The 16767-nt window shown below is 49.4% G+C and overlaps 2 protein-coding genes across 6 annotated transcripts in view; both read right to left on the reverse strand.

Moving 5' to 3' along the window:
- Positions 1-4849: 4849 nt before the first annotated feature.
- On the reverse strand, positions 4850-6013 carry LOC137351632 (uncharacterized). 3 transcript variants are annotated; one of them, XM_068016288.1, is made up of 2 exons: positions 5199-6013; positions 4850-5123 (listed from the first exon to the last, which is right to left on the reverse strand). In XM_068016288.1, the coding sequence occupies exons 1-2, from the start codon at positions 6011-6013 to the stop codon at positions 4850-4852; spliced, it is 1089 nt and encodes a 362-aa protein (XP_067872389.1). The 3 variants fall into 3 exon arrangements, with proteins under 3 accessions (XP_067872389.1, XP_067872369.1, XP_067872379.1); XM_068016268.1 differs by having other exon boundaries at positions 4850-5160; positions 5197-6013; XM_068016278.1 differs by having other exon boundaries at positions 4850-4928; positions 4968-6013.
- A 2184-nt stretch (positions 6014-8197) lies between these two features.
- Positions 8198-16767, reverse strand: part of LOC137351620 (tonsoku-like protein) — a 321657-nt gene continuing 313087 nt past the window's right edge. For 2 of the 3 annotated variants that reach the window (XM_068016251.1, XM_068016241.1), the window contains one exon: positions 8198-8283. In XM_068016251.1, the coding sequence (XP_067872352.1) occupies positions 8213-8283 (71 nt within the window). In that variant the 3' untranslated portion in view covers positions 8198-8212. Of the gene's footprint in view, positions 8284-10334; positions 11062-16767 lie in introns of those variants that run through there. The other variant, XM_068016243.1, reaches the window with a different exon arrangement.

Raw genomic sequence — 16767 nt, forward strand, 5'->3', positions numbered from 1 at the left:
GATGGACAGAGCAGTGGCAAATGGAATTTAATCCTGAGAAGTGTGAGGTGATGCATTTTGGGAGGACTAACAAGGCAAAAGAATACACAGTGGATGGTAGGACCCTAGGAAGTACAGAGGGTCAGAGGGACCTTGGTGTACTTGTCCATAGATCACTGAAGGCAGCAGCACAAGTAGTTGAAGTGGTTAGGAAGGCATATGGGATACTTGCCTTTATTAGCCGAGGCATAGAATATAAGAGCAGGGAGCTGTATAAAACACTAGTTAGGCCACAGTTGGAGTACTATGTACAGTTCTGGTCACTACAATATAGGAAGGATGTGATTGCACTGGAGAGGGTGCAGAGGAGATTCACCAGGATGTTTCCTGGACTGGTGCATTTCAGCAATGAAGAGAGACTGGCATATGGTGTGTTAGCTTTTATTAGTAGGGGGATCGAGTTTCGGAGCCACGAGGTCATGCTGCAGCTGTACAAAAGTCTGGTGAGACCGCACCTGGAGTATTGCATGCAGTTCTGGTCACCGCATTATAGGAAGGATGTGGAAGCTTTGGAAAGGGTGCAGAGGAGATTTACTAGGATGTTGCCTGGTATGGAGGGAAGGTCTTACGAGGAAAGGTTGAGGGACTTGAGGTTGTTTTCGTTGGAGAGGAGGAGGAGAGGTGACTTAATAGAGACATATAAGATAATCAGAGGGTTAGTGAGAGTCTTTTTCCTCGGATGGTGATGGCAAACACGAGGGGACATAGCTTTAAGTTGAGGGGTGATAGATATAGGACAGATGTTAGAGGTAGTTTCTTTACTCAGAGAGTAGTAGGGGCGTGGAACGCCCTGCCTGCAACAGTAGTGGACTCGCCAACTTTAAGGGCATTTAAGTGGTCATTGGATAGACATATGGATGCAAATGGAATAGTGTAGGTCAGATGGTTTCACAGGTCGGCGCAACATCGAGGGCCGAAGGGCCTGTACTGCGCTGTAATGTTCTAATTCATCTCTGCCCAAAACGCTTCTCCATCCTGGTTTTCTGAACTTAGCTCATCCCTCTCTATTGTGCTAATATCATCATTAATTAAAGAAGCCACCACTACACCTTTTCCTAGACTACTGTCCTTCCTAAACATTATGTACCCTTCAATATTCATGTCCCAATCCTTGTCATCCTGCAGCTTTGTCTTTGTAATGGTTAACAGATAATACTTATTTATTCCTATTTGTGCTCTCAGTTCATCTGTTTTCTTTCGAATGCTACCTGAATTCAGATAGAGCCTTTAGGTTTGTCCTTTGTATTATTTTTGTAACCTCTAGCCTTATCTGCTGATTTACACTTAGATTTGTACTCACTGTCCCTTCCTGTCATGGACTGTTTATCATTTCCCTTGTCTCTACTGCTTGATTTACCATATCTTCCCACATTTGATCCCTTGCCCCACTATTCAGTTTAAAACCCTCTCTACTTCCCTAGTTATGCGGCTCGCTAGAACACCCGGTCTCAATGGTACAGCCACCACTTTCCCCAGTACTGGTGCCAGTGCCCCACGAATTGGAACCCACTTCTACCAAACCAGTCTTGGAGCTAAGCATTAATTTCTCGAATCTAATTTGTCCTATGCGAATTTGCACGTGGTTCAGGTATTAATCCAGAGATTATTACCTTTGAGGTTCTGCTTCTTAATTTGGTGCCTCCTCATACTAACTATGCAAAACCTCTTTCCTTGTCCTGTCTATGTCATTGGTACCTACATTTAGTGTCCATGTGTGTGTGTGTGTGTGTGTGAACAAGCACACGTGTGTTTGTGTGCACATACATGCGAGCTACATAGAGGACAGGCAACCTGAAGCTTGAGGGAACGGGTTTAGCTGTTAACTTTAACTCTTTATTTAAAAACATCCAAAAACATGGCATTTATAAATCCTAATAAAAAAATATGCAATATATCAAAGCTTGAAGGAACCACGTCCGGAAAAAATGATCATATTTTCTGTTTGTCCTGTAATAATTGTGAAATGTAACAGCATTGTAAACAAGACTCGATCAGAAAGATTGAAATTATTCCAGACAAGTAAACTCTGCTCAATCATCCCTTCCAGGCAAATGATAAATGGCAATGGGAAGCAAAGGTTCAGGGACCCTCCCTCCTCCATGTTCTCGGGCGGCGCATTCCAGACCTTAACCACTCGCTGCGTGAAAAAGTTTTTCCTCATGTCACTTTTGCTTCTCTTACCAAATAATTTAAATCTATGCCCTCTCATTCTCAATCCTTTCACGAGTGGGAACAGTTTCTCTCTATCTCCTCTGTCCAGACCCCTCATGATTTTCAATACCTCGATCAAATCACCTCTCAGCCTTCTCTTCTCCAAGGAAAACAGTCCAAACTTCTTCAATCTATCTTCATAACTGAAATTCCTCATCCCTGGAACCATTCTCGTGAATCTTTTCTGTACTCTGTTTCCCCACCTTGGTCCTTGGTAAAGACAAATGCAAAGTTTTCATTTAATATCTCAGCCATGCCCCCTGCCTCTATGTGTAAATCCCCCTTTTTGGTCCCTAATTGGCCCCACTCCATCTCTTACCAACCTTTTACTATTTATATACCTCTCAAAGAGATTGGGATTTCCTTTAATGCTAACTGCCAGTTTATTTTCAAACCCTCTCTTTGCTTCTCTTATTTGTTTTTTCGCTTCCCCTCTGAACATTATTTATTCAGCCTGGTTCTGCATTGCAGTGCTCCCTCAGGACTGACCCTCCGACAGTGCAGCTCTCCCTCAGGACTGACCCTCCGACAGTGCAGCACTCCCTCAGGACTGACCCTCCGACAGTGCAGCACTCTCTCAGTACTGACCCTCCGACGGTGCAGCACTCTCTCAGTACTGACCCTCCGACAGTGCAGTACTACCTCAGTACTGACCCTCTGACAGTGCAGCATTCCCTCAGTACTGACCCTCCGACAGTGCAGTACTACCTCAGTACTGACCCTCCGACAGTGCAGCGTTCCCTCAGTACTGACCATCCGACAGTGCAGCGCTCCCTCAGTACTGACCCTCCGACAGTGCAGCACTCCCTCAGTACTGACCCTCCGACAGTGCAGTACTACCTCAGTACTGACCCTCCGACAGTGCAGCGCTCCCTCAGTACTGACCCTCCGACAGTGCAGCACTCCCTCAGTACTGCCCCTCCGACAGTGCAGCGCTCCCTCAGTACTGACCCTCCGACAGTGCAGCATTCCCTCAGTACTGACCCTCCGACAGTGCAGTACTACCTCAGTACTGACCCTCCGACAGTGCAGCGTTCCCTCAGTACTGACCCTCCCACAGTGCAGCGCTCCCTCAGTACTGACCCTCCGACAGTGCAGCACTCCCTCAGTACTGACCCTCCGACATTGCAGCACTCCCTCAGTACTGACCCCCCGACAGTGCATCACTCTCTCAGTACTGACCCTCCGACAGTGCAGCACTCCCTCAATACTGATCCTCCGACAGTGCAGCACTCCCTCAGTACTGACCTTCCGACAGTGCAGCACTCCCTCAGTACTGACCCTCTGACAGTGCGGCACTCCCTCAGTACTGACCCTCTGACAGTGCAGCACTCCCTCAGTACTGACCCTCTGACAGTGCTGCACTCTTCCAATAGCAACAAGAACTTGTATTTGTATAGCGCCTTTAACATTGTGAAACATCCAAGGCCCTTCACAGGAGTGTTAACAATCAAAATTAGACACCAAGCTATATAAGGAGATATTAGGGAAGATGGCCAAAAGCTTGGTCAAAGAGGTAGGTTTTAAGGAGCGTCTTAAGGAGGAGAGAGAGAGGTGGAGAGGTTTAGGGAGGGAATTCCAGAGTTTGGGGTCCAGGCAGCTGAAGGCACGGCCACCAATGGTGGAGTGATTAAAATCAGGGATGCTCAAGAGGCCAGAATTAGAGGAGTGCAGATATCTCAGAGGGTTGTGGGGCTGGAGGAGATTACAGAGATAGGGAGAGGCGAGGACATGAGGGATTTGCAAACAAGGATGAGAATTTTAAAATCAAGGCCTTGCTGGTCCGGGAGGTCAGCGAGCACAAAAGTGATGGGGAAATGGGATTTAGTGCAAGTTCAGGCAGGGGCAGCAGAGCTTGCCTTAAGTTTACAGATGGTTGAATGTAGGAGGCAGCCAGGAGTGTTGATTTAGGCGACAAGGCTGAGATGTTTCCACACAATTCAAAGCCCTGATGTGGTCTCAGCCATGAGGTTCTTCACACTGCCTGTGACACCTGTATCTCAGTGACCAAAGAACTCCACTCTACAATTCAATCCTGTCTACCTTTGTAACGTATTCTATTTTTAGCTGCGAAATGTAATATTTTATTGCCTCTGTTTCTGCATATGTTTTAACAATGAAGGTAACAAAGGTATGGGTGAGGGTTTCAGCAGAAGATGAGCTGAGGCAGGGGTGGAGTTGGGTGATGTTACACAGGTGGAAATGTGGCCGGACATTCATCTCCTCATCAAACCTGGCACTAAGGTTGTGAACAGTCTGATAGAAACATAGAAAAATTTACTGCACAGAAGGAGTCCATTCAGCCCATCATTTCCATGGTGACCCAAAGAGCTATCCAGCCTATTCCCACTTTACAGCACTTGGTCCGTAGTCCTGTAGGTGTCAGCACCTCAAGAGCAGATCCAAGTATTTTTTAAATACAATGAGATTTTCTGCCTCGACCACCCATTCAGACAGTGGTTCAGCCTCAGACAGGGAGAGGGATGGAGTCGGTAGTTGGGGAACAGAGGTTGGAGCAGGGACTGAAGACAATGGCTTCGGTCTTCCCAATATTTAATTGGAGGAAATTTCTGTTCATCCAGTACTGGATGTCAGATAATCAGTCTAATAATTTAGAGACAGCAGAGGAGTTGAGAGAGGTGGTGGTGAGGTAGAGCTGGGCGGAGGAGTTGAGAGAGGTGGTGGTGAGGAACAGCTGGGAGGAGGAGTTGAGAGAGGTGGTGGTGAGGTAGAGCTGGGCGGAGGAGTTGAGAGAGGTGGTGGTGAGGTAGAGCTGGGCGGAGGAGTTGAGAGAGGTGGTGGTGAGGTAGAGCTGGGCGGAGGAGTTGAGAGAGGTGGTGGTGAGGTAGAGCTGGGCGGAGGAGTTGAGAGAGGTGGTGGTGAGGTAGAGCTGGGCGGAGGAGTTGAGAGGTGGTGGTGAGGTAGTGCTGGGCGGAGGGTTGAGAGAGGTGGTGGTGAGGTAGAGCTGGGCGGAGGAGTTGAGAGAGGTGGTGGTGAGGTAGAGCTGGGAGGAGGAGTTGAGAGAGGTGGTGGTGAGGTAGAGCTGGGCGGAGGAGTTGAGAGAGGTGGTGGTGAGGTAGAGCTGGGCGGAGGAGTTGAGAGAGGTGGTGGTGAGGTAGAGCTGGGTGGAGGAGTTGAGAGAGGTGGTGGTGAGGTAGTGCTGGGCGGAGGAGTTGAGAGAGGTTGTGGTGAGGTAGAGCTGGGCGGAGGAGTTGAGAGAGGTGGTGGTGAGGTAGAGCTGGGCGGAGGAGTTGAGAGAGGTGGTGGTGAGTAGAGCTGGGCGGAGGAGTTGAGAGAAGTGGTGGTGAGTAGAGCTGGGCGGAGGAGTTGAGAGAGGTGGTGGTGAGGTAGAGCTGGGCGTCGCCAGCATACATGTGAAAAGTGAAGCCATGTTTTGGGATGATGTCACTGAGGGGCAGCGTGTAGATGAGAAATAAGAGGGGGACAAGGATAGATGCTTGGGGGAGACCAGAGGTCGCAGTATGGGAGTGCGAAGAGCACTTATTGAGGATGATTCTCTGGCTATAATTAGAGAGATGAGAATGGACCCAGGTGAGAGCAGTGCCACCCAGCTGGACAACAGTGGAGAGGTGTTGGAGGAGGATGATGTGGTCAACCGGGTCAAAGGTTGCAGACAGGTCGAGAAGGATGAGGAGGGAAAATTTACCTTTGTCACAGTCACGAGGATGTCATTTGTGACTTTGATAAGAGCTGTTTTGGTACTGAGGCCGGTGCTGAAACCTGATTGGAGGCATTCAAACATGGAGTTCCGGAAAAGATAGGAGTGGATTTGGGAGGCGACAACACGATCAGGGACTTTGGAAAGGAGAGGGAGGTTGGAGATGGGGCGCTTGTTTGCAAGGACTGTAGGGTTAAGTGTGGGTTTTTGAGAAGGAGGAGATGACGGCAGATTTAAATGAGAGAGGGACAACACCTGAAGCGAGAGAACTGATTACAATATTGCCTAAGATGGAGACCAGGAGGGGAAGTTGGGTGGCTAGAAGTTTAGTGGGAATAGGATCAAGGGAACAGGAGGTGGGTCACATGGACAGGATGAGATCGGAGAGGACATGAAGGGAGATAGGAGAGAAACTAGTGAAAGATGTGAGTTCAGGGCTCGGACGGGGGAAGTGCCCTTCCTCTTGGTCAGGTGGAGTAGTGAAAGTGCGGGACGCGGCAGAGGCAACTGATTGTCACGAAGGTCGAGACAAACCAAAGAAGTCTATGAGCTTCTCGCACTTACTACTGGAGGTGAGGGTGAATGAGATGGGAGAGAGGGGTTTAAGAAAATGCATTACAGTAGAGAAAAGAAACTGGGGGTTATCTTTGCATTCCACGATGATCCTGGAATAGTGAGCAGTTTTAGCAGATGAGAGCAGGACCTGATAGTGATTTATGTGGTCCAGCCAGATCTGGTTCTGAATGACTAAACCAGCGAATTGGTATAGAGATTATTCCAGGAGTAGACACAGAAGGAAGCTGGTTTGGGAGGGGAAGGGAGATATGGGTGGAGAGCGATACAGGGAGGTGATCAAAGAAAGCCTCACCTGTGATGAACACAATGAGAGCAGGAGGTCAGGTGAGACAGTGAGGTCAAGGAGGAGGCTGGGAATATGGGTTGGGGAGTTTACTTGCAGGGAGAGATTGAGGGAGGATAAGAGGGCAGTGAACTCAGAGGAGAGAGAACATGATGGCTTAAGATGGAGGTTGAAGTCATCGAGGATGAGAAGTCAATAAAAGCAAAATACTGCAGATGCTGGCAATCTGAAATAAAAACAGAAAGTGCTGGAAATACTCAGCAGGTCTGGCAGCATCTGTGGAGAGAGAAACAGAGTTAATGTTTCAGTGAACTGGAAAAGGTTAGAAATGGAACAGGCTGAGAGGGTGAGAAGTCACTCACTACAGAGACTGAGGGAGGTAAATCCGTGTGAAAATGTTATGATAATGGGCCGTGAAGAATGAGGATTTTAAATGAGAGGTGGGAGGGGTGGAACAAGGTGAGAAGTTCAAAGGAGAAGAAAGTGCCAGAGGAGTAGGGGGGTCAGGCCAAGGTGAGATTTGGTGCTAAGCCCCACACTGCCACTGTGATGGTCTGAGCAGGGCAAGTTCTGGAAGCTATAGCCAGGCAGAGAGGCTTCATTTAGGGGGAAGGTGTCATCACCCATCAGCCTAGTTCCCATCAAAGCCTGGATGTCAACATAATCATCCACAATAAGCTCATGGATTGCAAAGGCCTTTCTCATGAGTGAATGGAGTTGCAGAGAGTGGTGATGATCACTGGAAGCACTGGCAGAGTCCACAGGATCAGTACTGGGAAGTGTGAGTTGGCAGGGAGGAGATTGGCAAGATCAGCCATGGTGATCACCATTCATCAGTCTGTCTGCAGACAATGTGTGAGATCGGATCGTTTTCAGCTCTTGTTCACACTGATTGTCTGGATTGAGACGTGAGCTTTTGATGGAGGCAGTGGGAAAGCAGCCAGTGCATGTGGATCCGGTCTCCAGGGTCCGGGGAGGAGGGGCCAGAAAAAGGAGCAGCAAAATAATACTGCAAGTGGGTAGAGAGGGCAGTGATGGTCACCATCGACCCAACAGACAGTTTAAATACTCAGTGGCTTACTGTTCTCTTTACCTGTTCAAGTTCTTCTCTCTATAAATCCTAACAAATAGAAGCAGAGGAATTTATGAATTCATATGGAGGAAAGGCGGGTAAGTGGAGTTAAGATGCGGATCTGTCATGATCTAACTGAATGGCAGAACAGGCTCGAAGGGCTGAATGGCCTCCTTCTGTTCCAGTGACTCCTTTCAATTCCAGAGGTCCCTAAGGAATCGTGGGGTTAAATTTTAACCCTCCTTCCTTCCTTATAATTAAATGATTCCCTGTTACTCTGGGCTCCTGGTATTTCGAGTGGAGTTGCATTCTGGAAATTTTTTGGGGAACTCAACACTTTTTCTGTCGTGATTCACAGACGCAGGTCTCCCAGGTTCCACCTCGCAGTCTCGGATTTGATATCGTTCTGATGTATTGAGCAGCCTGAAAAACACATATAATCATTCAGTGTCACTGCACCTCCCTCTCCCCCACTCTCCTTCCTTTCCCCTCCCTCTCCTTCCTTTCCCCTCCCTCTCTCCTACTCTCCTTCCTTTCCCCTCCCTCTCTCCTACTCTCCTTCCTTTCCCCTCCCTCTCTCCTACTCTCCTTCCTTTCCCCTCCCTCTCCCCCACTCTCCTTCCTGTCCCCTCCCTTCCCCCTACTCTCCTTCCTTTCCCCTCCCTCTCCCCCACTCTCCTTCCTTTCCCCTCCCTCTCCCCCACTCTCCTTTCTGTCCCATCCCTCTCCCCCACTCTCCTTCCTTTCCCCCCCTCTCCCCCACTCTCCTTTCTGTCCCCTCCCTCTCCCCCACTCTCCTTCCTTTCCCCTCCCTCTCCCCCACTCTCCTTCCTTTCCTCTCCCTCTCCCCCACTCTCCTTCCTTTCCCCTCCCTCTCCACCACGCTCCTTCCTTTCCCCTCCCTCTCCCCCACTCTCCTTCCTTTCCCATCCCTCTCCCCCACTCTCCTTCCTTTCCCCTCCCTCTCCACCACGCTCCTTCCTTTCCCCTCCGTCTCCCCCACTCTCCTTCCTTTCCCATCCCTCTCCCCCACTCTCCTTCCTTTCCCATCCCTCTCCCCCACTCTCCTTCCTTTCCCCCCCTCTCCCCCACTCTCCTTTCTGTCCCCCCCTCTCCCCCACTCTCCTTCCTTTCCCATCCCTCTCCCCCACTCTCCTTCCTTTCCCATCCCTCTCCCCCACTCTCCTTCCTTTCCCCCCCCTCCCCCACTCTCCTTTCTGTCCCCTCCCTCTCCCCCACTCTCCTTCCTTTCCCCTCCCTCTCCCCCACTCTCCTTCCTTTCCCCTCCCTCTCCCCCACTCTCCTTCCTTTCCCATCCCTCTCCCCCACTCTCCTTCCTTTCCCCCTCTCTCCCCCACTCTCCTTTCTGTCCCCTCCCTCTCCCCCACTCTCCTTCCTTTCCCCTCCCTCTCCTTCCTTTCCCATCCCTCTCCCCCACTCTCCTTCCTTTCCCATCCCTCTCCCCCACTCTCCTTCCTTTCCCCTCCCTCTCCCCGACTCTCCTTTCTGTCCCCTCCCTCTCCCCCACTCTCCTTCCTTTCCCCTCCCTCTCCCCCACTCTCCTTCCTTTCCCCTCCCTCTCCTTCCTTTCCCATCCCTCTCCCCCACTCTCCTTCCTTTCCCATCCCTCTCCCCCACTCTCCTTCCTTTCCCCTCCCTCTCCCCCACTCTCCTTTCTGTCCCCTCCCTCTCCCCCACTCTCCTTCCTTTCCCATCCCTCTCCCCCACTCTCCTTTCTGTCCCCCCCTCTCCCCCACTCTCCTTCCTTTCCCATCCCTCTCCCCCACTCTCCTTCCTTTCCCCCCCTCTCCCCCACTCTCCTTCCTTTCCCATCCCTCACCCCCACTCTCCTTCCTTTCCCATCCCTCACCCCCACTCTCCTTCCTTTCCTATCCCTCTCCCCCACTCTCCTTCCTTTCCCATCCCTCTCCCCCACTCTCCTTTCTGTCCCCCCCCACCCCACTCTCCTTCCTTTCCCCCCCCACCACAAGTTCTATGCAATTCTTTCCCCTTGTGTCTCTCCTCTGCCTCTAGCTATCTCTGTATACGCTATCTCTCTCCTTTCCCTCTCCTCTCTTTTCTTTCTCGCCCTCTCTCCTCTTCCTGCCCTCACACCCTATTCTCTCTGTCTTTCTTTATTTCTCTCTCTTCAGCTCTTACACAAAGGCGAATGAACAATAACAGCAGCAAAAACCACAGACAGAAATACTCTGGGATTTGCACCTTGTGACCAGTTGCTCTCCTAATCAAGGGTCCAATGAAACCAATCCCACTGCCTCATTATTCAGGAGATAAACTCTTAAAAATTGAGAGATTTAGTTTATAAATCATGAGTTGCTTTTCTTTTCAAGCGTAAACCAATATAGATTAACAGTTGGTTTAGAAACCTCAGTAGTGATTTATTCAGTCTCTACAGGACAGAGTTCTTTACAAAAACTATATTATTACATTTGAAAAAACTTCACATAAAACTTTTTTAAAATCCCCGCACATGCTCCCTAGCTTTTCCACACCAACCAATGGAGTTAAGTTGCAAATTAATGCCAGGCTTCTGATGTGAGTCGAGCCCTGTGAGGAACCGAGGCCCCAGGAGTCCCAAGATCAGTGTATCGTGGCTGGAATAAAAGCCCAGGTTCCAAAGGTATGCCTAACCCATTGCACAAACCAGCTCTCTGTCTCTCACACTGCAGAATCTCTGCTGTCTGAGCAGCTTAAAATCCTCAAAATTACATCTAAAATAGGCAAGTTGAATACTCCAGACCCAGTGGGTCTCACTCATTGCCCTGTGTTGATGAATCCAACTCTTTAAAAGGCAGTAGGGCCAGGTCCCATCGCACTGTGTCGTCAGGCGATTCAGTAATCATTTTCAAAAGAGGTTTTGGATATATATTTCAAGGGGAGAGGTATCCAGGGCTAAGGGAGGGGAGGGGGGAAGAAGCAGGGGAGTGGGAGGAATAAGCAACTCTTTCAGAGAGCCAGCGTAGGCAGGGTGGGCTGAATGGCCTCCATCTGTGCTGCACAATTCTATTTGCTGATATTTCTTGGTGCAGTGCCTCTTTCAGGTACAACATAAACCAGCAGCACTCCTGAGAAATACACAGAATGATGCTGTTCCTTTGTTCAGCCGGATGATTCATGATGTTAGCAGTTGATGTTTCTGTCCTGTGGGTCAGTTATGAAGGCCTCAGATCATTCACTAAACTGAAGGTGGTTATATAGTAAATTCCTCAGTTGGAGAGAGTTCAATGTATTTCATTTTTATAGGATACAACATATATATATATATATACATACACATATAAAATATTATATATATATATGTGCTAGTGGTCACATGGTAAATCATGTACTGGCAACACACTCCAATGGAGCAATTTTTTATTTATTTTATTTCTTGATACAGCACTGAAACAGGCCCTTCGGCCCACCGAGTCTGTGATGACCATCAACCACCCATTTATACTAATCCTACATTAATCCCATATTCCTCCCACATTCCCACCATTCCCCTACCTACACTAGGGGCAATTTATAATGGCCAATTTACCTATCAACCTGCAAGTCTTTGGCTGTGGGAGGAAACCGGAGCACCCGGAGGAAACCCACATGGTCACAGGGAGAACTTGCAAACTCCACACAGGCAGTACCCAGAACCGAACCCGGGTCGCTGGAGCTGTGAGGCTGCAGTGCTAACCACTGCGTCACTGTGCCCAATGTTTATGCTTTTAAATTTAATGTGTGTACTTTACGGTGATGAATTGATGAAGTGGTCTCCAAGTTAAATTTAAAAAGCCGGAAGAGGAGTGACAGACAATGGACATGATGCCCACATCCCATGAATGAATATAAAAAAAAATACCCTGTGATTTTTCAGACACTCGCCTCTACGCCCCATTTTCTGATCTTCTCTACAAACTGTTGCCTCACTTGGTAAATCCTGACTGCTCGTCTCTCACTGCAGTCTCTGCAGAGCTGAGGCACTCTGTGGAGTCTGACACTGACATCACAAAGCTGTGTATAATGTTTGTTTTCCCTCCTACCTCTCCCATTAGGACTGATAAAGCCTGATAGCAGCTGAGTCTTGGCCAACAGTGACTGCAGTGTTCACTCACACAAAAAAGCAGACACTCCCGTCCCATTGCACAAAGCCAGACTCCACCTTCCTGTCTAGTCTCCAACTCTGACGTTTAACACAGACCTGCTTTAAGATGCACAGTGAAATTCCAACTGTTGCCTGGTATGGAGGGTGCTAGCTATGAAGAGAGGTTGAGTAGATTAGGATTATTTTCATTAGAAAGACGGAGGTTGAGGGGGGACCTGATTGAGGTGTACAAAATCATGAGAGGTATAGACAGGGTGGATAGCAAGAAGCTTTTTCCCAGAGTGGGGGATTCAATTACTAGGGGTCACGAGTTCAAAGTGAGAGGGGAAAAGTTTAGGGGGGATATGCGTGGAAAGTTCTTTAAGCAGAGGGTGGTGGGTGCCTGGAATGCGTTGCCAGCGGAGGTGGTAGACGCGGGCACGATAGCGTCTTTTAAGATGTATCTGGACAGATACATGAATGGGCAGGAAGCAAAGAGATACAGACCCTTAGAAAATAGGCGACAGGTTTAGATAGAGGATCTGGATCGGCGCAGGCTTGGAGGGCCGAAGGGCCTGCTCCTGTGCTGTAATTTTCTTTGTTCTTTCTTTGTTCTTTGTTCTAAAATGACAACTGGGAACAGGAGGGGAAGATGGGATGCATCACCTGAATTTGAAAAGCGTGCAGCAAAGGACAGAAAGATCATGTCATTTCAATCTGACCTGTGTTTTTGAAAAATCCCATTTTTGAAAAATCTTGTGAGATCGAAAGAGAAATACTGAGAAATTGCAAGATCAGCATGTGTGTCCCTAGAGCACTGAGTTTTGAGGGTTGGGATTTGAGATTTCCTTGGAGAAGAGAAGATTAAGAAGAGATTTGATAAAGGTGTTCAAAAGCATGAGGGGTCTGGACAGAGTAGATAGAGAGAAACTGTTCCCATTGGTGGAAGGATCCAGAACTAGATGACACTGATTTAAGGTGATTGGCAAAAGAAGCAATGGTGACACGAGGAAAAACCTTTTCACACAGTGAGTGTTTAGGATCTGGAATGCACTTTCTGAGAGTGTGGTGGAGGCAGGTTCAGGGAGAGTTTAGGATCTGGAATGCACTGTCTGAGAGTGTGGTGGAGGCAGGTTCAGTGAGTGTTTAGGATCTGGAATGCAGTGTCTGAGAGTGTGGTGGAGGCAGGTTCAGTGAGTGTTTAGGATCTGGAATGCACTGTCTGAGAGTGTGGTGGAGGCAGGTTCAGTGAGTGTTTAGGATCTGGAATGCACTGTCTGTGAGTGTGGTGGAGGCAGGTTCAGTGAGTGTTTCGGATCAGGAATGCAGTGTCTGAGAGTGTGGTGGAGGCAGGTTCAGTGAGTGTTTAGGATCTGGAATGCAGTGTCTGAGAGTGTGGTGGAGGCAGGTTCAGTGAGTGTTTAGGATCTGGAATGCACTGTCTGAGAGTGTGGTGGAGGCAGGTTCAGTGAGTGTTTAGGATCTGGAATGCACTGTCTGTGAGTGTGGTGGAGGCAGGTTCAGTGAGTGTTTCGGATCAGGAATGCAGTGTCTGAGAGTGTGGTGGAGGCAGGTTCAGTGAGTGTTTAGGATCTGGAATGCACTGTCTGAGAGTGTGGTGGAGGCAGGTTCAGTGAGTGTTTAGGATGTGGAATGCACTGTCTGAGAGTGTGGTGGAGGCAGGTTCAGTGAGTGTTTAGGATCTGGAATGCACTGTCTGAGAGTGTGGTGGAGGCAGGTTCAGTGAGTGTTTAGGATCTGGAATGCACTGTCTGAGAGTGTGGTGGAGGCAGGTTCAGTGAGTGTTTAGGATCTGGAATGCACTGTCTGTGAGTGTGGTGGAGGCAGGTTCAGTGAGTGTTTCGGATCAGGAATGCAGTGTCTGAGAGTGTGGTGGAGGCAGGTTCAGTGAGTGTTTAGGATCTGGAATGCAGTGTCTGAGAGTGTGGTGGAGGCAGGTTCAGTGAGTGTTTAGGATCTGGAATGCACTGTCTGAGAGTGTGGTGGAGGCAGGTTCAGTGAGTGTTTAGGATCTGGAATGCACTGTCTGTGAGTGTGGTGGAGGCAGGTTCAGTGAGTGTTTCGGATCAGGAATGCAGTGTCTGAGAGTGTGGTGGAGGCAGGTTCAGTGAGTGTTTAGGATCTGGAATGCACTGTCTGAGAGTGTGGTGGAGGCAGGTTCAGTGAGTGTTTAGGATCTGGAATGCACTGTCTGAGAGTGTGGTGGAGGCAGGTTCAGTGAGTGTTTATGATCTGGAATGCAGTGTCTGAGAGTGTGGTGGAGGCAGGTTCAGTGAGTGTTTAGGATCTGGAATGCACTGTCTGAGAGTGTGGTGGAGGCAGGTTCAGTGTGTGTTTAGGATCTGGAATGCACTGTCTGAGAGTGTGGTGGAGGCAGGTTCAGTGAGTGTTTAGGATCTGGAATGCACTGTCTGAGAGTGTGGTGGAGGCAGGTTCAGTGAGTGTTTAGGATCTGGAATGCACTGTCTGAGAGTGTGGTGGAGGCAGGTTCAGTGAGTGTTTAGGATCTGGAATGCACTGTCTGAGAGTGTGGTGGAGGCAGGTTCAGTGAGTGTTTAGGATCTGGAATGCACTGCCTGAGAGTGTGGTGGAGGCAGGTTCAGTGAGTGTTTAGGATCTGGAATGCACTGTCTGAGAGTGTGGTGGAGGCAGGTTCAGTGAGTGTTTAGGATCTGGAATGCACTAACTGAGAGTGTGGTGGAGGCAGGTTCAGTGTGTGTTTAGGATCTGGAATGCACTGTCTGAGAGTGTGGTGGAGGCAGGTTCAGTGAGTGTTTAGGATCTGGAATGCACTGTCTGAGAGTGTGGTGGAGGCAGGTTCAGTGAGTGTTTAGGATCTGGAATGCACTGTCTGAGAGTGTGGTGGAGGCAGGTTCAGTGAGTGTTTAGGATCTGGAATGCACTGCCTGAGAGTGTGGTGGAGGCAGGTTCAGCGAGTGTTTAGGATCTGGAATGCACTGTCTGAGAGTGTGGTGGAGGCAGGTTCAGTGAGTGTTTAGGATCTGGAATGCACTGTCTGAGAGTGCGGGGGAGGCAGGTTCAGTGAGTGTTTAGGATCTGGAATGCACTGTCTGAGAGTGCGGGGGAGGCAGGTTCAGTGAGTGTTTAGGATCTGGAATGCACTGTCTGAGAGTGTGGTGGAGGCAGGTTCAGTGAGTGTTTAGGATCTGGAATGCACTGTCTGAGAGTGTGGTGGAGGCAGGTTCAGTGAGTGTTTAGGATCTGGAATGCACTGTCTGAGAGTGTGGTGGAGGCAGGTTCAGTGAGTGTTTAGGATCTGGAATGCACTGTCTGAGAGTGTGGTGGAGGCAGGTTCAGTGAGTGTTTAGGATCTGGAATGCACTGTCTGAGAGTTTGGTGGAGGCAGGTTCAGCGAGTGTTTAGGATCTGGAATGCACTGTCTGAGAGTGTGGTGGAGGCAGGTTCAGTGAGTGTGTAGGATCTGGAATGCACTGTCTGAGAGTGTGGTGGAGGCAGGTTCAGTGAGTGTGTAGGATCTGGAATGCACTGTCTGAGAGTGTGGTGGAGGCAGGTTCAGTGAGTGTTTAGGATCTGGAATGCACTGTCTGAGAGTGTGGTGGAGGCAGGTTCAGTGAGTGTTTAGGATCTGGAATGCACTGTCTGAGAGTGTGGTGGAGGCAGGTTCAGTGAGTGTGTAGGATCTGGAATGCACTGTCTGAGAGTGTGGTGGAGGCAGGTTCAGTGAGTGTTTAGGATCTGGAATGCACTGTCTGAGAGTGTGGTGGAGGCAGGTTCAGTGAGTGTTTAGGATCTGGAATGCACTGTCTGAGAGTGTGGTGGAGGCAGGTTCAGTGAGTGGTTCAGATCTGGAATGCACTGTCTGAGAGTGTGGTGGAGGCAGGTTCAGTGAGTGTTTAGGATCTGGAATGCACTGTCTGAGAGTGTGGTGGAGGCAGATTCAGTGAGTGTTTAGGATCTGGAATGCACTGTCTGAGAGTGTGGTGGAGGCAGATTCAGTCAGTGTTTAGGATCTGGAATGCACTGTCTGAGAGTGTGGTGGAGGCAGGTTCAGGGAGTGTTTAGGATCAGGAATGCACTGTCTGAGAGTGTGGTGGAGGCAGGTTCAGTGAGTGTTTAGGATCTGGAATGCACTGTCTGAGAGTGTGGTGGAGGCAGGTTCAGTGAGTGTTTAGGATCTGGAATGCACTGTCTGAGAGTGTGGTGGAGGCAGGTTCAGTGAGTGTTTAGGATCTGGAATGCACTGTCTGAGAGTGTGGTGGAGGCAGGTTCAGTGAGTGTTTAGGATCTGGAATGCACTGCCTGAGAGTGTGGTGGAGGCAGGTTCAGCGAGTGTTTAGGATCTGGAATGCACTGTCTGAGAGTGTGGTGGAGGCAGGTTCAGTGAGTGTTTAGGATCTGGAATGCACTGTCTGAGAGTGCGGGGGAGGCAGGTTCAGTGAGTGTTTAGGATCTGGAATGCACTGTCTGAGAGTGCGGGGGAGGCAGTTTCAGTGAGTGTTTAGGATCTGGAATGCACTGTCAGAGTGTGGTGGAGGCAGGTTCAGTGAGTGTTTAGGATCTGGAATGCACTGCCTGAGAGTGTGGTGGAGGCAGGTTCAGCGAGTGTTTAGGATCTGGAATGCACTGTCTGAGAGTGTGGTGGAGGCAGGTTCAGTGAGTGTTTAGGATCTGGAATGCACTGCCTGAGAGTGTGGTGGAGGCAGGTTCAGTGAGTGTTTAGGATCTGGAATGCACTGTCTGAGAGTGTGGTGGAGGCAGGTTCAGTGAGTGTTTAGGATCTGGAATGCACTGTCTGAGAGTGTGGTGGAGGCAGGTTCAGTGAG

Source organism: Heterodontus francisci, chromosome 2 (assembly GCF_036365525.1).
Source record: "Heterodontus francisci isolate sHetFra1 chromosome 2, sHetFra1.hap1, whole genome shotgun sequence".
Lineage (NCBI taxonomy): Eukaryota > Metazoa > Chordata > Chondrichthyes > Heterodontiformes > Heterodontidae > Heterodontus > Heterodontus francisci.